Below are 25706 nucleotides of genomic sequence, written 5' to 3' on the forward strand. Positions count from 1 at the left end.
AACATCTTCGGCAAAATCCCTCCCTGCAAGGAAGGCCCCTGGGATGATATCCCCTCTCCTGTTCCTGTAATAATGATCTTCCCTGCCTCTGCCAGCTCTGGACCCTGGGATGGAGGGATGGGGGGTGGGGGTGGGGTGGAGTGGGGTAGACAGGGAATGTTACCATTCAGCAGGCCCCAGAGCCCCGCCTGCCTCTCCCGAGGGGGAGAAAGTCAGGAAGGGGAGAAGCTGGCTGGGCTGGTGGCCGAGGGGATCAGGGGATCGAGGAGGCTTCCTGCCTCACAGAGCTTTGCCTTGATGCCCAGACAACTTTATCAACGCTGGTATTTCCAATTCCCCAGGGAACCTTGGAAGCTACAAGGAAAAACAGAGTAGGAGGTGGCCAGAGCCACCGAATTCCCCTGGGTCCTAGAAAAGGGAGGGTTCCTTCCTTCCCCCCTCTCCCCTCACCCCATTTGTCCCTCAAAAGACTCTGACCTCACCTCCCCCATTTCCGGGCTTCTCCAGAGTTCCAGCCCTGAAGAGAGGCGCTTCCAAACCAAACGCCCCCAGCCCCCTCCGAGGGCCCTTCCACGGATGCCTTCCTTGGTTCTGGGGACCAAAGCCCCCCTGCCTCCCCGACCATTGCACCAGATGTGGCTTCGGGGGAGGGGTGGGCACAGGGCCCAGCTGGCAGTGGTCACTTGGTGGTCCTTTCCCTGCAGAGTCAGCGTGTTCTGTGCCAGCTCGCCAGGCCTCCTCACTCAGCACTTCCTCCAGCCCAATTCCTAGAGGCAGCGGCTGGGGCCTGCACGACAGTCCAGTGCTGGCTGGGCTGGGGCTTCCATCCCCAGTTCAGCACAAATCCCGTCAATGGCCTTTCCTGAGCTGTCCACCCAGGTGCCGGGTACTGAACTCAGCAGCCAGGGATCAGGGCGGGTAGAGGAGACCCAGTCCTGTCCCATGTGGGGGACAGAGGGCAGGGGCTCCCCAGAGCTTGTCTCATCGTTTTCCCCCAGCCATAGAAACATTCTGACCCACGGTGGGCCTCCTGGTCCTTTCCTCTGCAAAGCAGTAAGGCATCCCACTGCTCCTGTCCTTTCTCGGCTTCCCAAACCCTCTGCTGATCGGGTCTAAGGCCTCCTCATTCCCCCACAGATTTTCCAGAGCCTAGAGTTCTAGCACAGGGCCAAAGGACACTGGCTGTCCCATGGGAAGCCCAGCAGCAGAGCAGCCCGGTCCAGAACATAATAGATTCTTAATAAAGTCACACGCTACCAACAAGCTCTTTCAGCCCTATACCCCAGCCCTCCAAGAACGCCTGAACCTGGTTCCTAGTGCCAGGGACTGGCAACAAGCCTCAACCACATGGCTAGGTCTTAAAACTGTGGGTGTGAACACAGCCTGTAGCGACTGGGCCTAGTAAGGAGCTGCCCACCGCCCCATCACCTCCAGACAGCTCAGGCCCAGCCTAGCCTGGTGACTGGAAGCCCTCATTTGATCCTAGCTCTGCATCCTTTGCAGCCTGCCCAGGTCTCTCGCAGACCCCCACTCTGCAGCTTCCAATCAAAGGATGCCAGGACACCTCCAGCTCCTTGGGCAAGGCCTTGCCCTGTGTGTGGAGAGGTGGAACCAGGCAGGTTCCCCTGGGCTCAGAGATCTGAGGGGGTGTTGCCAGTGACTTTGGGAGACCCAGACTGGAAGAGAGAAGGAGGACGAGGGAGGGAGTGGAGAGGAGGGAAGAGGACAGGTCCCAGGGGTTCACCCTGAGCTGGGCACAGATAAAACATATGAAAGGGACAGAGAAAATGGGGAAGGGGGGAACACCTTTGGGGATGAACCCCTCCCTTCTCTCACCAGTCCAGAGGAAAGAAAAAATAGCGGCCACATGCCTGGTACTGTGCTGGGTACTTTTCATAAAACCTCTTATTTCATCCTCCCAAATATACCAACAAGAAAGGTATTATTACCCCCAAGTTATAGATGAAGACTGTAGCTCCGAGAGCCTAACGGGCCTCCCCGGGGAGCATCTGGAGGCCAGGCCAAGACCCCAGGTCTCCAGTCTCAGCAGAGATGGCTGGCAGGGCCGCAGCCCTGGCCCCAGGAGCCTGCGCAGAGGCCCAAGCTATGCTCAGAGCAGAGTTTATTCAAACAGAGCCTAACAGGAAACTTGGCTCCTCTGACTCACTCTGATTCGACCTTATTAAGAAACACGAAAGAGCAGCAGGAGCCAGCACTGGGTAGGGTTTCACGCCAAGAGCTGGCTCCCAGGCAGAGGCCGGCTGAGCACAACAGCCTGTGCCCTGATCTCCCCACAGCTCCAAAGCCCTGAGGCAGCCCCTGTCCCCTGCCTGGCTCAGGAAGAAGGGTTCTGCCTGCTCCACTCTGCCAGTGGGGCTCCCCTACCTCACAGCCATCCCATATCCTTCCTCTGTTCCTCCTCTTCCCTTCCCCTCCCTGCCTGGGGGTACCCTGAGGCCTGTTTCCACTGCTCCTCCTCCTTTCCTGGCGCTGCTGCCCATCTGGCTGGCGGGAGGGCCCTACAGGACCCCAGGGATTCCAAGCAGCTGAGGCCAGCCCTGCAGGGGGCAGGCGGGCGGGAGGGAAAGCTTAACCCTCCTGGTCCCGGCCCTCAGCATCTGGTTCAATGTCCTGAACCAAACCAGTTGCTCTTTGCAGGATTCCTGTCTGGAGTCTGAGATCAAACCCCATACCGGGGAGCCGAGGGGCTTGTGTTGAACGGGTGCTGGCTGGACTATGAGGGTAGACAGAGGCACCGAGTCACCTGAACCGAGCCGCATCCTGAAGCACAGTGGGAGGGGGGAACAAATGCCGGCTGGCAAGGATGAGGAGGCAGGGGTCCAGGGTGTCTGAGGAATGTCCACTCTGGCTGTCCCCTCCCAAGGTGGTCTCCAGGCATTTCCAAAGTAGAAGGGGAATCTGGAGAGACCAAGTTAAGGGCCGGTTCTTCCTCCTTAGTGTATAAGCACAAGAGGGAAATTTCTGTCCTCCAGTTCCCATGACCAAGGTTGGAGAAGGCAGTCCAGGGGAGGCATTCAGAGTGATTTCTTGGATGCCAAAGTGTTCAAACTTCTGAGGCCCCTCTTATTTCTGCTGAGAGAATAGAGAACCTGCCAAAGCACTCTTGGGGACCATCTGGTCTGATCCTCCACTGATCAGATGTGACTGGATCAGAATGGGGAAAGGACTTGCCCAAGATCACCCAGCAACCTAATCACAGCAACTGGACTAGTCTCATTCTCCTGACTCCCGCTTTCTGCTATGTGCTTATAGCACATAGTGCCTCCCAATGATGCCTATCCCATATCAAAGGCAGCCCCTGAGTTTCACTTTATCCATGTGCACACTCAGGTTATTTCTAGGTTATACAGGACAGAAACCACACAGGATGGGCAGGAAGTTGATCTCTCCCATGATTTCACAAGTTCTGTTCAGCACGGGGGCATACTTCCGTTCTACAGACTGGGAGAGTTAAGGCCCAGGGATGTGCCAAGAGGGAAACAGCTGAAGCTCCATGTGCTTTGAGCTCAGGCCCAATGAACTAAGGTACACCCGAGGTCCAGAATTAGAGAACGGCTCAGCTGGGAGTCAGCACCTTGCCCAAGAAGGCCCACCAACAAGGAGGGTGTCTGATCACTGGCTTTGGAGAATGGGAGCCCAGGAATCCTGGGGAGAGGCTGGAGTGGACACGAGTCAGGGGCTTATTCAAGCCCGAACAAGAAGCCAGTAAGGTGAGACCAAGGATGCTGGGTCCAAAGCAGAGAGAAATGGTCAGAATGGTGCTGACACCTCAGCCCCGTTATACCTGCCAGGGCCCCACTCACCGGGCCTGAGTCCCCAGAGGCCCCGTCCTACTCCCTTCTTCATTCCCTTCCTCAGAGGCAGGTCTGGGGCTTGGCTGGGAGCTCCAGGGACTGAGGGAGCACAGCAGCTGTGGGACAGGCCACATAGCTAAAACCCGGCGGGCCATAGGGCCCCGCGGAGGAGGCCCCAGCAGGCGGACCAGGCTGCCCGAAACCTCCCTACGCTCCCAGCCTGTTGCTTATTCATTCAGAGTGGGAAAGCGCCAGCCCAGCGGCCAGCCTGTGCCGGGCTGGCCATGTAAGGCCCCCAGGCGGTCCTGCCTGCCCGGTGCCCTGCAGAGAGCCTCGTGCAGCCCTGGGCACCGCCCCTGCCCTGCCCTGACCCCCTGGCCTCGAAATGCTGTCATCGGAGGAGCCGTCCCGCTCGGGACAAGGCCAGGATGGACAAAGCTAGAGCTGGGGCAGGCAAGGAGCCGTCCTGTCCTCGAGGCCGTGGGAAGAGAAGCACGCACAGGGGGCCACTCCTGAGAGCCTCTCAGTCCACCAGGCCTCTGCAGAAGGGCCACCATGGCTCTGGCCCCAGCCTGTTGGCAGCTGGGGGCCCTGGTGTGGGGCGCCTGCGTCTGCGTCCTGGTGCACGGGCAGCAGGCGCAGCCAGGGCAGGGCTCGGACCAGGGACGCTGGCGGCAGCTGATCCAGTGGGAGAACAACGGGCAGGTGTACAGCCTGCTCAACTCGGGCTCAGAGTACTTGCCTGCGGGGACTCAGCGCTCCGAGAGTAACTCCCGGGTGCTGCTGGCGGGCGCCCCCCAGGCCCCGCATCGGCGCAGCCACGGGGGCCTCCGGCGTCGGCAGGCCCCGTCGCTGCCCCTGCCCGGGCGCATCGGCTCGGACACCGTGCGCGGCCAAGCGCGGCACCCATTCGGCTTCGGCCAGGTGCCCGACAACTGGCGCGAGGTGGCCGTCGGGGACAGCACGGCCATGGCCCGGGCCCGCACCTCCGTCTCCCAGCAACGGCACGGGGGCTCCGCCTCCTCGGCCTCGGCCTCGGCCTCGGCCTTCGCCACCACCTACCGCCAGCCGTCCTCCTTTCCGCAGCAGTTCCCCTATCCGCAGGCGCCCTTCGTCAGCCAGTACGAGACATACGACCCCGCGTCGCGGACCTACGACCAGGGCTACGTGTACTACCGCGGCGTGGGCGGCGGTCTGGGCGCAGGGACGGCGGCCGTGGCCGCGGCGGGGGTCATCTACCCCTTCCAGCCCCGGGCGCGCTACGAGGAGTACGGCGGCGGCGAGGAGCAGCCCGAGTACCCGCCGCAGGGCTTCTATCCGGCCCCGGAGAGGCCGTACGCGCCGCAGCCGCCGCAGCCGCAGCCAGCCGACGGCCTGGACCGCCGCTACTCGCACAGCCTGTACAACGAGGGCACCGCGGGCCTCGAGCAGGCCTACCCCGACCCGGCCCCCGACGCTGCGCAGTCCAACGGTGGCGCCTACGGCGGCGACCCCCGCCTCGGCTGGTACCCGCCCTACGGCAACATGCCACCCGAGGCCTATAGCCCGCCGCGGGCCGTGGAGCCGCAGCCCCCCTTCCGCGTGGTGGAGCCTCCCTACCTGCCGGTGCGCAGCTCCGACGCGCCCCCGCCGGGTTCGGAGCGCAATGGCGCGCAGCAGGGCCGCCTGAGTGTGGGCAGCGTGTACCGGCCCAGCCAAAACGGTAGAGGTGAGTACGTCCCGACGCCCAGGCCCTCCTCCATCCTTTACCGAAGGCCTCCCCCAGCTGCTAAGTAAGGACCCCCACCCTCCTCCCCATAGGCAGCCCCAGTGTTTCCCACCTCCCGGCCTTCGCCCTGTCCACGCATCATCATCGGTGCCAGGATTTGGCCAGGCAGGCCGGGGCTCTGACTTGGGGGGGTGGGGGTGGAGGGACTGGACAGGCTTTGTAAAGAGACGCCTTCCAGACGTGGCTTGGGTCATCTGAGGACAAAGTAAAGGAGCCCCCCTCCCCGCCTCTCCCTCATTCCCATCAGGGCATGTCCTCCACGCTTGGAGGTGCCCCTCTGCCAGCCTCACAGGGTGAAGCAGGGAGCATCAGGGTCAGAAAGGCCTTAGGGGACGCCTCTGGAGGTGTGGCAAGTTCCCGGTCACTGGGCATCTGTGAGCTTGGCCTGAATGAACAGGAGGTTAGAAGAGAGAATCTGGGCTGACAGGAGTGCAGACTAGATAACCCAGAGTTCCTTCAGGGGCACACTGCAAGGCCCAGACTAGAGAGGCGAGTGGGGCACCAGCCTGGGCACCGAAAAACTTACTAATCGAGATAAGTAATATTTTAATTCATTTTTAAATCAAAAATAATGCAAAAAAAATGAAAAAAATTTTAAATAGAATCAGTTATGGTGGCATGCCAAACTATATTCAAGCCTCAGGCAACTGAAAAATCAGCAATACTGATCATCTTTATTTGAAATTTTGATGTTTTGTTCATCACAGATTTTTTTGTGTGTTAATTTTGATTTTTAAAAATATTGCCTGAAATGTTACTTCTCGTAGCTACTGAGTTTTTAGGCGCCCTCTTAAATTTTGCACCCCAGGCCAGGGCCTCAGTCACTTCACTCAGTTCACCCTAGTCCTGGCCCTGGGGGAGAGTCCCAGGAGGCAGCTGTGGACAGGGGTGCAGGGGGTGTTGAAATTATGACCTAGTTTTGGGAAAGCCCAAGCCATCTACACACGAGGACTCAGTGGAAGGGGCAGCCTTCCTTCTTCAGATGAGCAACTCCACATATGCTGATAGCAGGCAGACTACCTTGGCAAGGGCCCGCTAGTGGCCTGGCCAGGGCTGAACGGCCATTGGTCCTGCTGTCCTAGAATTCCCCTTCCTGCTTCTGTCTCTGCAAGTCCAAAGTCAGCTTTGGTCAAGGTTTTCCATTTAGTCCCCAATGCATATGCGTTCCACCCCAGCCTTGCCTCTTTCAGGCTGCGATTAACACCATGATTCTTTACTCCTGACTCTCTGCTCCACAACAATGTTTCTGTGCCAGGCGCACCAGGTGAGGGCGGAGCACTGCAGGGCTCAGGGGCACAGGTAGTGTACCCCCAGCCTTTGCTCCTCTGCCTCTGTCCGCACGGGGACGCTTCCTTGTCTCCAGCCATAATGACCTTGGGTGAGAGAGGCTGCCGCTGGGGTGCAGGGGTGGGGACTCCCGTCTCTCTAGGGGCTGCTGGAGCCCAAGGCTAGGGGAGAGGAGTGTCCACACTGGCAGTACTCACTCCCTCATATTCAAGGCGTAGCACTCAAGTTGGGTGCTGAATCCCACTTTGAGAACCTGCAGGAGCTAGGACAGGAGCTAGATGGAAGGCCCTTCTGTGATGTGATGAAGGATGCATCCTCCTGCCACCACGGCCTCACCCGGATCTGATCCGCACCAGGGCTTGCAGCATCCCTGCAGCAGGGTGTGTTACAGCTCTGCATCAACTGCTCCCAGAGCTCCGTGGAGGAGAGCGTGTTTTACCTATAAGCTAAACTTTTGTGGTAGCTTTTCTTAGAATGCAAGACCACAGAGTGGGGCTCAGCCAGAAGCACTCCGCCTCTGGGCAGAGGAGAAAACCGAGGCCTCAAATAGCCTCAAATAACAGTGCTGGCAGAGCCAGGCCTGGGACTTGACATCTACGCCCCAAGCCAGTGGGTTTTCTAAGGTCCTTCTTTAGCCTCTCAGTTCTTAAGGTTCAGAGGGGGATTGGCCAGAGCAAGGCTATGTTTGGAGCGGGGGGTGCTTGGCGCTTAGCAGGGCCTCTGGCCATTGCCCCTGAGCCCCAGTGTTCAATTGGGATTAAAGACATTTCTCCCTGGAACGTAGTATACTAGATGCCAAGCTGAATCCAGGCCCTGCCCTGAGGAAGGAATAGAAAAGGGGGCACCTCAGTGCTGTGATTGGGCAGGCACTGGGGGGATGGGTTAGGGGACCCAGGGGAGGGGCCTCCCCAGTCGGGGGCGCTAGGAACTCAGGGAGGACTTCCGAGAGGAGGAGGTGCCCAAGTATTGCCGCAAGCTGTCAGCACCCTCCAAGTGCCCCTTCCCTCGTCATGGGGGGGAAGGTGTGTGTGGGGCGGTGCAGGCTAAATCGGGGCTCACAGAGAGGCCAGAGAGGGAGCAGTACCTTCTCCCCCATCACTTGCTCCCCTTCCCACCCTGCTAGGCTGGGACCATGGAAAATCCCGGTTTGGGGAAGGCCAAGCCTTGTGCTTGAGATCAGACCCCCAGGCCTGGTGTGGGAGTCCAGAGTAGATTCTCCGAGACTGACCTCATTCCTCCTGGCCGCACACCCAGGGGTCTGAGTCTGGGCGCTGGCAGCCCGCATGCATGTGGGCGTGGACGCGGACATGTCCTCACAACACCAAACACATGTGCGCACCACCCACGTCCTCCACGTTTGGGCAGTTTCCAAGCGCCTGTCCAGAGCCTGGTTTCTTCCTTGGGTGCCTGCACCCCCTTCCCTCCCACCCCGGGGAGGGGGGCTGCCCAAGGCCTCCTGCAGTACCGTTGTCTCTGAAATGTGTAACGGGAGGGAAGGCGAGGAAACAGAGGCCCAGGTCACATACCTGGTCTGCCTGTCACAGCAGATCCGTGCAGAGGCCTGGAGGGTGGCTGCCTGCTTCCCAGGCCCCTGTGCTGTGCCCCTCCCTCTCCCAAGCCGGGCCCTCTTCTCCTAGCCTCCTTGTCCCTGTTCCTGCCTCCTCACAGCCTCAGCTTCTCTGAGCTGGTGGTACCGGTGCAGACTAAGATGACTTCTGGCCCTAGAAGACCACGGCTTTTCTCTCAGGGCCTCCCCCTTACACCCTCAGCCTGATTCACTGCCTCTGGCCGCCCTATGAAAGCATCGTGGAGCAGCCACCCTGGCTGTCCTCCCAGGGCATCTCTGATGGCTGTGCCCACCTTGCCTGGCGTGGGTCCTCCTTGCCTGTCCTCACACAACCAATCGGAGCTGTGACTGCCTCCTCCCTGGTCCCTTCCAGTCCATCCTACGCATGGGGCAGATACACCCTTTCATTGCTGACCATATTACTCTCCTGCTCAAGAAGGCTCTGTGGCTCCCAAGGCCTTCAGGACAAAATCTCAGCGCCTTAGCCTTTTGCATCAGAACCTGAGGCACCTCCTTCCTCTCCTCTCCTCCTTCTCCCTCTCTCAGGCCTCCACAGCCCCCACGAGGATCGTGCTGCTCCTAGGCCCAGGTGTTTCATGTCCCTGCACTCACACAGGGGTGTTTCTAGGGTACGTCCCTCTCCATCCAGCCTCCTGCACCCAAGAGGCCAGATGGGGCCCCTTAGTCCCTGAGAGCAGCCCTGGCTCCCTGCTGCACCCCCTACTTCCTGCCCCCCTGACTCAGGTCACCCACCCACCTCCACAAGGCTTGGAGTCGATGCAGGAGGCCTGGCCACCCAGAGCATCCCGAGTTAGAGCCCCCAGGCAAGGATGATGATGACAAGTTCAGCCCTTGCAGAGGAGCCCTTGCTGAGCTTTGTGGCTGGAATGTGCAACTTCATTCACCCGCACAGCCTCCTAGAGAGGGGGGGATTATGGTCCTCTGGTACAGATGAGAAAACGGAGACCTGGGGAGGTCTCACCGCTGGAGGCAGCCGAGCCAGAATTCAAACTGAGCCTGTCATCTCTGCATTGCACTCAGTTGACCCGGGAGGACCCTCACACCACCTGCAAGCCAGCTGGGGCAGGACCTGAACCTGGACCTCAGTTCCCCCAGCCACCTCCAGAGGGATAATTCTGTTTACCTCATCTCTTAATTCCCACGGCAACCCCACCAGCCAGATGCTGTTATCCATCCCGTTTCACAGATAAGGTGACAGGCTCAATTGCTGATTGTCACACGACCTCTTAGTCGTGAAACCAGAATTTGAGTCTGCATGGCTCTCCATCCTGAGTTTTTAACCCCCATGCATTATTTTTTTTTCTAAATTTTCACATATTAAGGCTTACCTTGCACATCCATTTGGTCATTCAGCAGATACTTGACTCCTACCATGTTCTGGGCACTGGTTGCGACAGAGTGAGATGAAACAGAGAGAGTGCACAGCTTTGAGCACCTCCCCAGTGAGGTGTTAGCGTGAAGCCTTGTCATTCCCACTCTATAGACTCCAGAACATTTGTTTAACAAGCACATCTACAGCACCTGACACTGTTCTTGGAGCTTTACAATTAGTCGCTTAATTCTCATAACAACCCTCGGTATTGTTATTACCCCCATTTTGCAGATGAGGAAACTGAGGCCCTCGGAGGTTAAGCCCAAGGTTGCATAACTGGTGACTGGTGGAGGCAGAATCACAGCTCAGCATCCCTCCTTCCTTCCCAGAAGTTGTCTCAAGTTGCTCCTTCAGAAAGAAATGGAGTCTTCAGGCCGAGGAACTTGGGGTAAAGGGTCAGACAACTATGGAGATAGAGGGACCTGGGTCCTCTTGTTACTCCCCTGTTTGGCAATGGAAGGTCACTAGTGTCAGAACAAACAAGTCGTGTCCGAAGCAACCTCATCGCAGGCAGATTTCCCGTCTCCTCTCGTATCATTTAGTTGCAAGGCCACATCCTCTCTCCCCTGTTCTCAAACTGGGCCATTCCTGCAAGAAGAGACAGCTCCCATTTTAAATAATCATAATAGCCACTGCTATTATTGAACCCTTAATATGCACCAGACACTATGCCAAGCATTTTGTTTTTATTTCCTCGTTTAGCACCCCCAGCAAGCTTGTGAGGTAGATGATATTATGCCCCCATTTTACAGAGGAGGCAACTGAGGCTAGAGAAGTTCAGTAACTCATCCAAGGTCTCAGAATTCAGCAGCAGCCAAGCTCGGGCCTAGGCTGACTCTCTCCCCCACTGAACCATCCCAGCCTTCCCTCTGCTTCTGCCCCTCAGGGAACGGTATGTCTCCGCGTTCATTGCTTCTCTCAGGTCTAAACCCCCTAGGACACAAAAAGTTGGATTTTTTTTTTGCCTTGAGTTCACAGGCCCCACAGAGCCTTTTGGGATGGTGGCTGAGCAGGGTGGGGAGTCCTTCGGGACTTACAGGCACCAGGCTACTGCCGCACTTGGCCCGGGAATTCTGGCCTTTCATCTCGGCCTTTCGTCTCCTCTCCTCCCTCTCTCCCCTCCCCAGGGACCCCCATCTCAATCTCCTGTCACCTCCAAAGGGGCACTTCTCCCTAGTAGTCCCAGCCCAAGTCCACCCCACTCCTGTCCAAGCCAAGAGCACATGGAAAACTCCCCAGGGCAGTGGCTGGAGCGGCAGGACAGGAAGCGGGGGGGGGGGGGGCCGAGGAGCGGGTGGTCTGCCCAGGCAGCCCACACCTGCTTCCAATTCTGTGCCCGGCATTCCTGTGGAGTAGCAGTCCGCTTGGGAGGAGGCTGGAAGGAGAAGCTGGGTCTCGTGCCTCCCCTGCCCTGACCTAACAGCCTCCTCACCATAAGCGGTTGGACCCAGAGGGCCTTTTTGTCTGGATTCAGGATTACAGGGCTGGGGCTGCACCTGGGTCCCTCTCCCCCTTACTCATGGACACCCAGAAACTGGGCATTTAGGTATCACCTGAAAATGGGAAGAGGGTGTCAGAACACCAGAGCAGGAAGGTCCACAAATGCGGAAGTCAAGGCCTGAGGGGGCTTTGCCACCAGAGTCTCAGGAGACAACCCACCCTTCCTCCCCCTGTGGGCCAACTGGAACCATGGGTTTTCCAACCCCAAAGCTAATCCTTTTTCAAAAGAAAGGGCTTTTGGAGTCTGTCCCAGCCTCTGCCTGATAATGAAGGCTGTGCTCACACAGGCAGTGCCAACAGACCCTTTGTGGGGTGCCAGTATTTGTGCTTGTGCTCGCTGAGGGCTTACAGGTGCCTGGCCCTGAGCTGGGTACAGGGAATTCAGGGGCGCCCTGGACCCATCCCTGTTCTCACTGAGGTCTCAGCCCAGCAGCAAGAGACCAGGCAGACAGGATGCCGCGGCCCAGACCCACTTCCATCTCACCCAACTCGCCAGCTCTCAGAACACGCTGTGCAGCTGGGCGGCAGGCAAAGGACAATCCCACCCTCCCCTTCCCCCAGGGGCTCTCGCCTGGCTGAGGAGAGCAGATATCATCTCATGAGGAAATTCAGCCATTCAACAAATATTCATGGAGTGCCTTACTTTGTGCTGATGCTGGTCTAGAGCTGGGTATTCATTAGTTTTAGAAAAGAGACAAAATCCTTGTCCTTGTGGATCTTGTATTTTCATGGGTAAACATAATAAGTAAATAATAGAAGGGGTAAGTACTGTGGAAAAAAGAGAGATAAGTCAGGGAGATCTGGAGTGTTGGGAGAGGTTGCAAAGGTAGTCAGGGTGGGCCTCATGAAGGTGGCATTTGAGCAAAGACTTGAAGGAGGCACAGAGTGATTCATGCAGCTATCTGCAGGTGGAGCATTCCAGACAGAAGAAACAGCCAGTGCAAAGGCCCCAAGGCAGGAATTCCCTGGGGCTTTCAAGTGTGTTCCAGTGTGGTTAGAGCAGCATGGCATGGGTGTGGGTGCATTATGGGAGACAGGTCAGAGAGGCAACCGGGTTCAGACCATGGAGAGCCTGTAGGCCACTGTGAGGACTTTGGCTTTTGCTCTCCATGCATTGGGGAGCTCCTGCAGTGACATTTAAACAGGGTCTCTGACTGTTATGCTGGGAAAGGACAGTGCGGGGGCAGGCAGGGGGAGTCCGAGAGGAGGCCTGTACAGAGATCCAGGCGGAGATATCGGTGGCCGGGCCAGGGGTAACAACAGAGGTGGTGGGCAGTCAGTTTCGGGCTATATTTTGGAGGTAGAGCTGATGGGATTTCCTGATGGATTGGATGTGGGGTGGAAGAGAAAGAGAGGGGTCAGGCATAACAGGAAGGGTTATGTCCTGTGCAGCTGAAAGGATGAAGTTGCCATAAGCTGAGATGGGAAGGCCATGGGTCGAGTGGGTTTTGTAAGAAAGATAAAAAGTTCAGGTCACTGTGAAGGGTCTGAGGGGCAGGGAGGGAACCCAGGAGACCATACGATCCTCAGGGGCTTCTGGAGGTGGAGAGAGGGGCACTAAGCAGGGCCTGCAAGGGTGGGCCGGCAGGAAGGTAGGGGCTGTCTTCACATTGGGAAGAGTGTGAGTGAGTGAGGTGTGCAAGGTGGTGGCAGAAGGCCTGAACAGAGAGGAAGGTAGCTTACCTCCGCAAAGGTGAGCGGCAGCCTCCTCCCAGCCCAGCCCCGGCTACTTCCTGGGCAGTTTGCTCAATTGAACACACACACATCCCCTCCTCTGACTCTGGTCCTGCCGCTCAGAGGAGCAAGGCCATCGCTGCCCGTGAACTGCCTCTCCCAGCCTGGTGGGGGCAGCAGGCCCTTGCTGGAAGAGGGAAGAGGGAGGAGCACCGGCTGGTGGCAGAGGAGGACCTACAAGGTAGGCTTTGGGGCCTAAAGACTGTACCCGATAAGGGTGTGTGTGTGTGTGTGTGTGTGTGTGTGTGTGTGTGTGTGTGTGTGTGTGTGTGTATAGCAAGGAATTCCAGGACAAGGGCACTAGGGGTCAGAGGCCAGGGGCAGAAAATGTCAGTTGTGTTAGGAGCTGCCTACTGACCCTTAGGGTTAAGAGATCTGGAAGGCCAGACCACAGAAGGCCTTAGCTGCCACTCTGAGAAGTCTGGGCTTGATTCTGTAGGTGATGGGGAGCCAATGAAGGTTCTGGGCCAGGCTTTATGACCATCCTAGCTCCTTTGCCTGGGCTGTGTTGCCCTTCACGGTGGACCGCAGCAGATCCTGCAGCCACCTTGCCTGCCTGCTCGTCACTCAGGTGTGGCGCTGCCAGGCTGATGCTGGCAATTTAATGTCCTGATTATTAGATAATAATTTCTCAGGACCCAGCGCGCTGGCTCCCGCCCTGGAGGCCCTCGCAGCTCATCTTTATTCAGGCCGTGTTCTGCGAGCCTTCCGCTTTCCCCACCTAGGGGCTCCTCTGGAGTCTGGCCGCTGGAGCCGAAATATCCCTCTCTGCGCATATTTCACAACCCACTGACCGGTTCCTGCTGGACATTGTTTATCCTCCAGCCCCGGGCTCAAGAGATTAGGGCTCTTTTGCATTCTGTTTTCCTTCATCTGCTTCTTGTGAGCAGGAGGCCTGGGGAGGAAAGATTTCAAAGGAGACGAGGTTTAAGGAACCCACAGGAAAAGGGAAGCCAAAGGGAAAACAGGTGAGGTGTGGGCAAAGCAGCAGGAATGTAACCTCAGACCCTCCACTCCGGGCAGCTGCCAGGAACGGCTGAGCAGAAAGGAACAGATTCCTCCTAAAGCAGGAAGGATTTAGGTCAGACGGTGGGAGAATTTCCTGGCAGCGAAAGTATCGTCTGCAGAGGTTGTGAGAGGTCTTGGGCTCTTGCCCAAGGCTGGGGAATGGACTGAATAGCTCCTGAAAGTATTTTAATCTCCAAGTGTTTATGGAGCCATCAAAACTGCACTCAAGGGGCAGTTAGGCTGATCTCCCCATCGTCCACATGGGAGACTGAGCCTAAGAAAGGGAAGGGACCTGGACGGTAGGGCGTTGGGCGAGATGGCACAATGGCCTGCTGGAGTCTTTCCCCACAAGAAGGCCCCGGCTGAGTCCTGCCGGGACTGAGATGGGAAGGACGGCTGAGATGGGAAGGCTTTTGCTCTCCATGCATTGGGGAGGACAGTCCTCGGCTTCCCACGGGCTGGCACGTGGGCCAGCTGGCAGCTCCAGGCCCAGCCTGGGTGAGGTGGGAGGACATCGGCCTTGGGAGGGGGCCCTGGATCCCCCACAGAGGAAGCTCCAGGGGCAGAGCGGGAATGCAGAGTGCTGGTCCTTGTCCCACAGCTCGGTGTCTTCACTGCCCTGGAGGGTCTGATGGGGCCCCCCCAAGGCTGAAGGGCTTCCTCCAGACCAGAGGCTGCCTGCAGAATGGCCTTGGGACCCGACTCACTCACATCCAGCCCCTCCCCAGCCAAATAGCCTGGCTTTGGTCATCCCAGGGGTCTTTGCTACCCTCTGACTCAGTGTGCCCCCAATCCTGGTCCAGGCTCTGTGCAGCCTAAACCCCCGTGGTCAGCACATTGCTTCTGGGGAAGAGTTCTCACAGCGGGCCGGCCCCAGGCTCTAGGGCATGAGTGAGGTGGAGAACACTCAGTCTGCATCGATGGAAGCAGTGAGGCCTAGAGGGGGGCCAGGCCAACCCAGGTCCACGCAGAAGGTCCGTGACAGCAGGGTAAGAAGTATGGCTCCTGCCTACCTCCGGGGCATGGAAGGCAGGATGCTGATGGTGACCAGGCCTCCCTGGGTAGCCTGAGCAAGACCGTCCACCCAGCCTTTGAGTGGTCGGCCCCATCCGCGGAGGTCCATCCCCGGGAGACTGGCTAGATGGGCCATGGAGGTTGCATACTGTGGAATCCCACTAGCAATGACAAGCAATGAACTTGACATATCTTAAAGTTTACATTGGAAATCAAGAAACAGAATGAGACTATAAGACAATGTCATTTATATACTTCAAGGATACATACCCACTTCCAACATACTGCAGATTCTACACAGAGACACAGATGTTCAAAGATATGTCTGAGGGCAGGGTAAGGATAGAGGTTCAAAAAAAATAATGACAAGAGGGGCCTTGCATAGACCAGTTTAGTTTGTTAGTTTGCTCTGAAATGAGAATTATGATAAATTCAGTTCTCTGCATTTATGAAAACAGGAGTCTCTGGGAAAACTGCCCACTGGAACCTACTTTATAATGTCTCCAGTGCCAGGTCCAAGGGCTGCATGACTCCGTATATTCTGGATAAGAGATCGCAGCCCCCCAACACACAAAATTATATCCCATGACTGATGGTTCTCCCTGCCTTTGAGTAAGCTTTATCCTCTCTCCAGGATCTTCCTTTAAAATGCACACTTCTTGGGATGGTGGGGAGGGGAGGGGAGCACGGGTCTGGTTGTAACCAGACTTCACCCAACATTGGCCACCCTGCCTGGAGGGCCTGGTTGTACCCCACAAGCCAGAGACAGCAAACTGGTACCCTACATCCACAAGCCCCCACTCAAGCCTTCCCTTATCCTCCTTCCAACATCACACAACCCACCCACACACCCAAGCCCCTATGGAGGGGCTGAAAGCCCAAGCCTGCAGGCCTGGCTGCTAATGGAATGCCTCCTGAGAGAGCAGTGGAGAAGGAGGCATTGTTCCTTCCTGGGAAAACATACCAGCTGAGGGAGGGGATCTGCTGTTCCCAGGGACCTCTGCAGGGATCCTGAAGTGGGTGGGGGGGACCCAGCCTGAACTCCCAAGGCTGCTCTCTTTTCCAGCAGCTTATCCCAGGGCAGTGAGGGTGTGACAGGGAGGGGTAGAGGGCGGGCCAGGGGGAGCTGGTTAGGGGAGTCACAGGACCTCTGTGATGGTCAGAGATGCAGAGCAAAGAACATAAAATAATGATCAGGGTGATTCCATTCAAGTTCTGGAAAAGGCGTAGCATCTAAAGTGATTAAAAAAAAGATCAGTGGTTACCTGGGAAGGAGGGAGGGGGGATTTACTGGGAAGGGGCTGGAGGGAACTTTCAGGGAGGATGGAAACAATCCATAGCTTGATTGTGGTGGTAGCTACACCGTGTATACATTTGTCAAAACTTATCAAACTGTATGCCTAAAATCTGTGCATTTGACTGTATGTAAATTATAACTAAAAGAAATTATTTTTATAAAAAGAAGAATAACAAGTAGAGTCCTGGAAGGAGGTTGGGACCTAAGAGCTCTTCCTGGGGCTTCCCTGACTTGCTGTGTGACTGTGGGCAAATTCATTGCCCTCTCTGAGCCTCCGTTCCCTCCAGCACCTCTGTGTGCCCTGATGTCCTAAGGGAGACAGGGTGAGGAGCATGCTCGTGGATGATTGGAACAGTAAAGTATGAAGCACTAATCATTAAAGAAGCCTGCCTGACAGAGACTGACTGCCTAACGGTCAGTCAGCCCTGAAGCACGGTGGGTTGCCCCACTGAGGGGGTGAGTGGGGCCCAGGCCCTGCCCTCAGAGAGTGCATAGTCTGGAGGGGAGTAGACACAGGTAAATACGATAGAATCTAATTATAGATCAATACAGATCTAGTAGTGAGAAGTCTGTGCAGCTTGGAATGTCACTGCCAATCAGGGAAGACTTCCTGGAGCAGGAGGCACCTGCCTGAACCTGAGATTCCTCCACAGTAGAAGGAAGATGGTCATCTTTGGCTCAGTATAGGACCAGGATCAGGACTCAGTATGTGATCATAGCCGGGCTGCAGTCAGAGGCCAGGAGAGGTACCAGCCCTTGCTGGCCCTGAATACCCCTGGCCTCTTAGCTGGCTCTTCCAGCTTCCCTGGACTGCATAGCCAACTCATGAAATGGCCTAGAGAGGAAGAGTCGGGCCAGAAAAGCTTTGTAGAGCCATCTGTGCAGTGTTTATTGAAACCGGGCCTGGGGTGGGGGGTGGTAGGCCATCTGGTGCCAAATGCTGGGTGTCATGAAGCTTCAGGCCCAGCTGACCCACCACCACATGTTGCTGAGGGAAAGGCTCTCTGGTAATGGGAAAGGGGACCATTCCTGTCTTCTTCACCTCCCCCCTCCCCGCAACACAAGCTTCTAGGGACCAGAGGGTGAGAAACAGCTCGATACGGAGGTGGTCCTTGCTTTCAAGGCTGGAGGATCCCTTGGGAAATGACTACAGGCATTCCTGGGGGCTTGAGTAATGGGGCCTAGGCTGGCCAGGACAGCCCCCATCAGCCAGGAGCCACCTCATCCTCACCCACCCTTGTGTTCCAAGCTTCCTCTTCATTCCGAGTAGGTGAGATCACACCGGCTGCTCCTGCATGAGGCCGGAGCCCCAGGGCGAGCAGGGGTAGGGTCTGAGAACCCCAGGCATGTGTTTGTGAGGGGTGGCGTGTAGCAGACACCTCTGGGAAAGGCTTAGAAGCCAGAGTTCCCCTCCTCTGCCTCATCTTCTGGACCTATAAGCTGACAAGAGGGTTTTGGCAGCAAGAAGGGGCTAGAAGCCTGTCTGCATGACTCAAGCCCCTTCACTGTGCCTGCCCCCCGAGAACAGAGGGCTTGAAAGAAGCTAAGAGGAACCTACAGCTTCATTTTATCATTTATCTGCCAGAATCCCTGCAGCCTGAGAGGGGAGGGTACATGGAGGTCCAGGCCCATTCCCGTTTAAGCTGGTGGCTGAGCTGAGATGGAGCCCAGGGCTCTGGAGTCTCCCTGCCCACCTCCTACCCCACCACGTGCCCCACCCCTTCCACACACCCAACATCAAGATCTTTCCTTCTTTATTCCATGTGGATAGGGTCTGGACACCTGAGTTCGGTTTCTGCTTATTCCTAATCATTCTCACTGGGACTAAGTTATGTACGGGGACGGGGTCGGGGTGGGAGGCAGAATGGACAGAACCCTGGCTCTAGCATAACCTGGGGAACAAGTGATCCAGGGGCTGGAGCAGACTCCAGACTTCCCCTGGGCACTGGGCCCTAGGCCCTGCAGGGCAGGGAGCCAGGCCCTCCTCAGATTGGAGGCCTGAGGCTGCAGACAGGGGAAGGTGTGGTCAGGTCTGGGGGCCAATGACAGGATGAAAGGAATCCTGAGAAGGGCGGGCTGGGCTCCCAGGCTGAGAATCCTGCCCGGTCAGCAGCCTGCTCTGGGGACATGTTTTCCTGTGAGCCCCTCCCTTCCTCATCACCCCCACTTCTGCCAACCAGCGTTCACCTGGTTCTGCCCAGGAGCCTTCTGGGACCCACTCGGGGTCAGAAGCCCAGGGTTCTCTCTTGGCGGCTCACAAAGAATGCCAGCTGCAGGGGTGAGAGGAGCAGAGGGTGTGTGGGGTCTGGTGACCAGAGGCCTGGGAAATAAGGACACCAAGGGGAGTGTCTCTGTCAGGAAATTACTTGGGTCCCTCAGTCCTCCCTCCAGGCCCTTGTTCATGCTACTCCTCCTGCCGAGAATACCCTTTTGTCTTCTCCTGCTCTCCAAATTCCACCCAGTCTCCCAGATCTGGCTCATGTCGCAGGAGACTCAGCGGTCCCAACAGCACGGAATTCCAGAGGTGAGCCCCTGCCCCCTGACCTCCCTGACCCCACACCTGAGCCTAGGGAGAACGGTTCAAATCACACACCTTGCTCACGCTGGGAGGCTTCCAGGAGGAAGTGACAGCCTGTGTAGAGGAAGGAGAACAGCACAGGGCGTTCGGGGTTGGAGAGGTCTCTGGGCTTTACACCTGACCAGCCTGACCCTCCTCAATGCCAACCATTCCTCCCTCCTCCCTCTCTCCCTCTCCCCACTCCAGGTCTCCCTGACTTGGTCCCGGACCCCAACTACGTGCAAGCGTCCACTTATGTCCAGAGAGCCCATCTGTACTCCCTGCGGTGTGCTGCAGAGGAGAAGTGTCTGGCCAGGTAAGGAGATGAGGATGAAGCGTGGACAGTCCCCGGAACCTGTGTTCGTGGCGGCCAGGCTGCCTGAAGGCTGCACGACCCTGGCCTCTTCATCGGTGGGCCTTGCCTGCCCCAAGGCAGTCAGGTGTGGAGGGGAATGAGAGTGATCCAGCATTTCTGTATAGATCACCATATGAGGAACTTAATGGTATTTAATCTTCACACCTGCCCCAAAGGTCTGTGTTGCCCTGTCAGTAACTGAGGAGCAGTGAGAGGAACTAAAACCTTCAGATCTGAGGTGTCTCATGAGAAGGTTCCTCGTGGGGAGCCCAGGGAAGTCTTATAGACGCCTTCAGGATAGAGGGCAGGATGATGGAGTCATCTCCACAGAGGACAGGTGTGGGTTGTCCAGCAGGGGCTGTGGGCATGGGTAACAAGGAGGCCTCAGTTATGTGTTGCACTAGAGAGAAGGGAAGGATGCCAGTTTACTTGAACCCGGGAGGTGAGCACAGCCAGCTCTCCATTATTCCTGGGTTCTTCTGCCTCTTGCAGAGCTTGCTTCGGAATTTATTGACAGTGAATGTTCTGTTCAAATATGTATGCTTTGGGGACATCTCCCTGTGCTAAAAGAACTAGTTAAAGATTATATTGACCTACTTCTTTTATTGACAGCTGTCTATGTTGAAAGCTCCTATTTTTCTTAATTATTTGCTTTTTTTAAACAGTTGAACTCTATTTACTTTCACTTTTGAGTATCTGGGAAGCCCGTTAGAACCTCAACATTTTCTCACTAAGGAGACCTCGTTCACTGCCACTCAGAATAGCTGACCACAAATTGTTATCCATCTGTAACAAGACAAGGAGCTTGCACTGGAATGTAACTCAACTTACTGCTTCCTTCATCGAGAAAGTCTTGCTTCAAAAAAAGGAAGTATCGGCTGAACTAGACAGTGTGATTCGTGATGTAGTTGGTTTACATGCTGGTGCAAATTCCTTATCTCACAACAGACTGGCAACAGACAGTGTACGAACTGGCACCAGTCCAGGGACCACACGTGAGTTCCACTGAGTCGGCCTGCCCACTCAGGTCTCGTCTCTGGGAAGAGAGCATAATGTGCTTACTGCTCCTGCTACAGCTCCTCCAGTGGGGAGGAACTCAGCCTCCATGGCCATCCGTTGAGGCTGAGTTTTGAGGAGTTTGAGTCAAAACCAAACTGTTATTCCGTCTTCATGGAATACCCCGTGTGCCCACACCTGAGCTCCCAGATGGGCTGGGGCGGAGGCAGTGGGGCTCCATCCCAGGGCTGTCCTGGTCTAGCTGGAGAAAGTGGCCTCTTACCCAGAACCAAGTGACAGGGAGTGGAAGGAGAGCTAGAAGGAGCGGTTGGCAGGCTGGAACTGTGGGCGGCCAGAGGAGGGAGAGGTTGGCAAGGGCTGAGGCATCAGCGGAGGTTGGGTGTGGGATACAGACCTAGAAAATGCAGCAGAACTGAAGCCCTGGAGCAGCAGGGCCCTCGGAGATTATCGAAAGTGTGGGCTGCGGACCGGTGCCAGTTCACAGACAGCAGGCAGAACTCAGATGAGGAAAGGAACTTGCTCCAAGTCTCACCACGAGTTTGTGGCCAAGCTGGGCCTAGAACCCAGACCCTAATGGTTTCCCACGGTGTGCTGAGCCCAGCAGAGGGGTAGGACTTAACTGAACAGAGGGAAGGAGGATGTCTAGTTCCAACACAGACAAAGACAGATTCCAAGCCTCCCTCAGACAAGGCCAAGGGCCTTACGTCCTGGCAGACAGGAGCCTACACTGCCTGTTGTCCAGACATCCTCTCAGAGAGAGCTAATCCCCATGACTGGCCACCTCCTGCCTCAAGCCTTAGGGCCCAGACCTTAATGATTGCCAGGGAAGTGCCCCAGAGTCTGGCCGAGACAGCTGTCCACAGTCAGCTGAAGAGGAAGGAGCCTTCAGCTAGCCCTCGTTCCGACCTATGGGATGTGTGATGTGTGTCCCCTCTCTGCTGCCCCTCAGTTTCCTCTCTTTTCCCTTCTCACCTCACAAGGCCCATCTCAGCTGGCAATTGGGGGTCAGCAAGTGAATTGTGAACAGGCAATCTACACCAGACCAGTGCTTCCTGAGCAAAAAAGGGCAGGTCGCTGGCCCTGAAGCCACACAATCAGGGAGAGGTGGTCTGCTTACACTGACCCAGCTCAGGTTGTGTATGGTATCAGGGTGTGTTGTAGGCAGCACTGTTAGATCTCACAGGCAGTCACGATTCCTCTAAGTGGGGCAATCAAGGCAGACTTCCTGGAGGAGGGGACCTGAGTTGGGTCAAGGAGGCTGGGCGAGTTCTGGGTCAAGTGAACGGCACAGGCAAAAGTACAGATCAGTGAAAGAGTTAGGTCTGTTTGGGAGACAGTGTTTGAAGCTGGAACCCAGGTGTAGGGGGAGGGAGAAGGTCAGAATCTCCTGGATAGGGCTATTTTATAAAAGCCCTCCGAAGATTTTGACTTGCCCCCACCCTCAGGGGCTGTCCCCAGCTGAGAGTCACCTGCAGGCATCAGGGACCCTCAGAGGGTCATTATCAAGCCAAATGCTTCTTTAGAAAGACTCCTTTGGCAGCTGCCAGCCACGTGGCAGAGGCCAGAAAGGAGGGGATGGCCCGCAGAGAGGAACAGAGGCCTGAGCCTTGGCTGCAGGGCAGGGGTCAGATGTGAGAATCTTCAGGAACGAGCCGACCTATGCTGGGTGTTTGCGTCTGGTACCCAAGCCCACTCTGGTCTCCCCGCCTGTCCCCACAGCACAGCCTACGCCCCTGAGGCCACCGACTATGACGTGCGGGTGCTGCTGCGTTTCCCCCAGCGCGTGAAGAACCAGGGCACTGCAGACTTCCTTCCGAACCGGCCGCGGCACACCTGGGAGTGGCACAGCTGCCACCAGTGAGTGGGCTACCTGGCCTGCCCCCGCTTCTGGGCCAGGGCCCTGGGCCTGAGTGCCCCTCCCCAGGAGCACTCCGGAGGGGCAGTGCTGGTGGGAGGGCCCCGTACGTTGTTTTCTGCCAAGGATCCATCACTGGGGAAGGATTTCTCAGAGGAGCCTTAGCAAAAGCCGCAATGGAAGATGGGACACAGAAGGATCGGTCTTGATAGGGGACAGAAGTATCTAGAATACAGGGCATCACCCAAGGGAGGCCGGTACAGGTGGGAGCCCAAGAGGAAGTGAGGGGTCCTGAGGAGGTGCCCTCCTAGGGTGACTGGCTCAGTGAGGACACCAGAGATGCTGCCTGTGGGACACAGTGACCAAGGAGCCCCAGGAGCCCTCAGGAGGTGGTGTCACAGCAGGGTCACCTGGGCCCGTCTCAGGAGGGGAACAGGCTGGGAAGCCAGGGGTGACTAGGCCCTCTTCTCCCTCTTCTTCTCCTGCCCCCAGGCACTACCACAGCATGGACGAGTTCAGCCACTATGACCTGCTGGACGCAGTCACAGGCAAGAAGGTAGCCGAGGGCCACAAGGCCAGCTTCTGCCTGGAGGACAGCACCTGCGACTTCGGCAACCTCAAGCGCTACGCGTGCACCTCTCACACACAGGTTGGGCTGGAGAGGCAGGGCAGGGGCTCTGAAGGACGGGGGGAAGCCCGCCAGGGATGGGGAGCCTAAGCCAAGCTAAAGATGGGCTAGTGCCAAGGCTCCTGGCCGCTCAGCTCAGAGAGTGTAGGTCTTCTTGCCAGTCCTGAAGCCACCAGAGAGCCCCTCGGGGCTACCCTCCACCTCCATTCCCAGGGGTGTCTGCTCATGGAAGGAGCGGAACATTCCAGCGAATTCTGGATGGCATGATACTCCATTTGCCTAGCTGTCCACCCGAATCCATCTTTCTGTCCAAACATCCAGAGAGTGTCCATCTATCCTGCCTGCCTGTCTCTCTATCCATTCCTCCATCCATCTCTCCCAGGCATCCCCCCACCTTCATTTCATCCCTCCATCTGACTATTATATCTATCATCTCTCTGGTCCATCCATCCAGTGGGCTTAGGACGGGGCAGACCCACTCTGAGTAGCTACCCCAGGCCAGGGTCAGGACGAATCACAGAGGAAGGAGGGCCCCAGGCTGCTGAAGTGGGCATGGGGTGGCTCTGAGGAGTGCACAGCACCCCAACCTCTCTTCCTGTCCCTTTTCCTAGGGCCTGAGCCCAGGCTGCTATGACACGTACAATGCGGACATCGACTGCCAGTGGATTGACATAACCGACGTGCAGCCTGGGAACTACATCCTCAAGGTGGGGCCCCTGGTTGGAGGCACTCCTCCAACCTGATGCTCACCCTCGCTGTCCCCGCCTCTGACATAAGCTTCACCCTCTGGACGTATCAGCTGATGAGGTCCCTGAGGTCTGCACTTCCCACCTGAAGGTTTTAGCCTCAGGCAGACACAGCCTCTTAACGTAAAAACACCGAGGAACCTTCGGCCCAAGTGTGGTGATCCTAGAGGAGGCGGTTACTCTGTCTTCCCTAAGTGGCAGGGGACTTGGAGAGCCATGGGGTCCATTCCCCTGTCTGTGAGCAGGGCAGGCTCTGTGCCATCTGGGAGAGGACACTGCCCTCCCTGAGAGAGACCCTCAGCTCCTCATAGGACCCCTGCAAAGCCAAGGGCACTTGTGACCATGGCTTTTTCATGTGGCCCGAACCCCTCCTCCATGTACACTCACTCCAGTGCCCCGTCCCTTGCGGAGACAAGTAGAAGAGCACATTAAGGACACACAGCCCAACATGGAACATCCATGCAGGCTGAGCGCGGGCCGGGTCATCATGACCTTACCTGGGGAAGATAAATCTTAGCCTCCTCTTTGCAGGTGCAAAGCGAGGGTAGGGCTCACTCTAGGAGGCCCCCTGGGCCCACCGCTCTGTGCTGGAGTAAAGGAAGAGCAGGGAAGGTGGGCCTGGGAGGCGGCTTTAACCTGCATGAGGACGGGCTGCTGGGTGGCCGCATTCAGAACACGGCAACCTGGAAGCAGCTGGTCGCGCCCCATCCTGGGCACCTCTCCATGGGCTCGGCGAGGCCTCACCCAAGGGCCAAGATTGTCAAGGGTGTTCTTTTCCTTTCCTTATTCATCCACTCTCAACAAACTCGTACAAAGGCCTTTCTGAGTTCTAGGTTCCGAGGATTCAAGGCACATAAGTAATGCACAGTTCCTGCCCCTAAGGAACGTAACTTAAATATAACATCGTTTCCTCTCTTCTTAAAATGTTCTGCAAATAAGGCTGGGTGTAGCCCATCCCAGCGAAGCCCTCCCCTATCAATCCAGCATTTAAAGGATTTCCTTGTGTCCGGACAGCTCCTCTTCAGATAGGTTATGCTTGGGTCATCATCTCAGTGAGTGTCAGGTACCTTGGGCTCCAGGGCAGGAGATGCTACCTGGCATCAGACAGGCCTTCCACAGGTCACCTAGACAGGCATGCGAGGTGAAAGGGTGCGAGCCTCGGAGTCAGGGAGACCAGGCCTGGGATCCCTGCCCGGCCCCTCACTCACTGCTGGGTTCCCTGGGGCAGTGGCTCTGAATGCCCCGTGCGAGGCCCCCTGGCCTGGGCTCTGACTCTGGGGAAACCTGTCTTCCAAGAAGGATGACCCAGCAATGCTTCCTTTGACTGTAAGCTGCCTCTCTCTTCATTCCTCTCTCTGTCTCTCCATCCGTGTGTCTCTGTGTCTCTTGGTCTCTCATGGTCTCTCTCCATCTCCCTGTCTCCCTCTCTCTGGCTCCTCTGTGTCTGCCTGTCTGCCTCTCCGCCTTCCCTGGTGACCAAGTGAAGCACAGCCTCATGACCAGATCCCTTTTCCTTCTGTTCCTTTCCTTCTTCAGGTGCACGTGAACCCAAAGTACATTGTTCTGGAGTCTGACTTCACCAACAATGTGGTGAGATGCAACATCCACTATACAGGTCGCTATGTTTCTACAACAAACTGCAAAATTGTCCAGTAAGTGCCCTTCCTCCAACTCTCCGTACCCCAGCCCCTCTCCTACCTGAGGAGCAGGCAGGGCCACATGAAACACGTAGGATACCTGCCCTGTGGGTCACCTTGATGGCCGCACACAGCTGCGGCTGGACCGGCCACCCCAAGCGGAGTGCTCGGGCTGCGGGCATTGATCCGGGGCGTGATCTCTCCTGAGGTGGAGACCAGCAGCAGGCAGTGTCGTTGGGTGGAGGTGCATGGGCTCTGCATTCCTGCTTCTGTGACTCCCTCACTCGGTGACATCGGGCAGTTCACCTCACCTCTCTGAACTACTTTTCTCTTCAGCACTTCCCACGCAGACTTGTGAAGAGAATTTAAAGGCCTGGCATCTGTGTGTGTTCCAGGACCCTTCACACGGGCGCTCGGTGAATGGCAGCTGTGTGATCATTAGCGTCCGTATCTGGTGGATTGAATTAAGCAGTCTCAGATTAGAACTGATTCTGGTTGGAATCACTTCTAACAGTCATCAGTCCCTGG

The 25706-nt window shown here is 56.7% G+C and overlaps 1 protein-coding gene across 1 annotated transcript; it reads left to right on the forward strand.

Moving 5' to 3' along the window:
- Nucleotides 1–4370: 4370 nt before the first annotated feature.
- On the forward strand, nt 4371–25197 carry LOXL1 (lysyl oxidase like 1; the record flags this gene model as incomplete). The annotated part of the gene is made up of 6 exons (XM_082839382.1): nt 4371–5523; nt 19148–19256; nt 22032–22169; nt 22660–22816; nt 23407–23502; nt 25078–25197. 6 exons carry the CDS (start codon nt 4371–4373, stop codon nt 25195–25197), a joined length of 1773 nt encoding a protein of 590 aa, XP_082695508.1.
- Nucleotides 25198–25706: the final 509 nt, after the last annotated feature.

The sequence above is a fragment of the Leucopleurus acutus genome (genome assembly GCF_964270905.1).
Source record: "Leucopleurus acutus genome assembly, chromosome: 1".
Taxonomy (NCBI): Eukaryota; Metazoa; Chordata; class Mammalia; order Artiodactyla; family Delphinidae; genus Leucopleurus; species Leucopleurus acutus.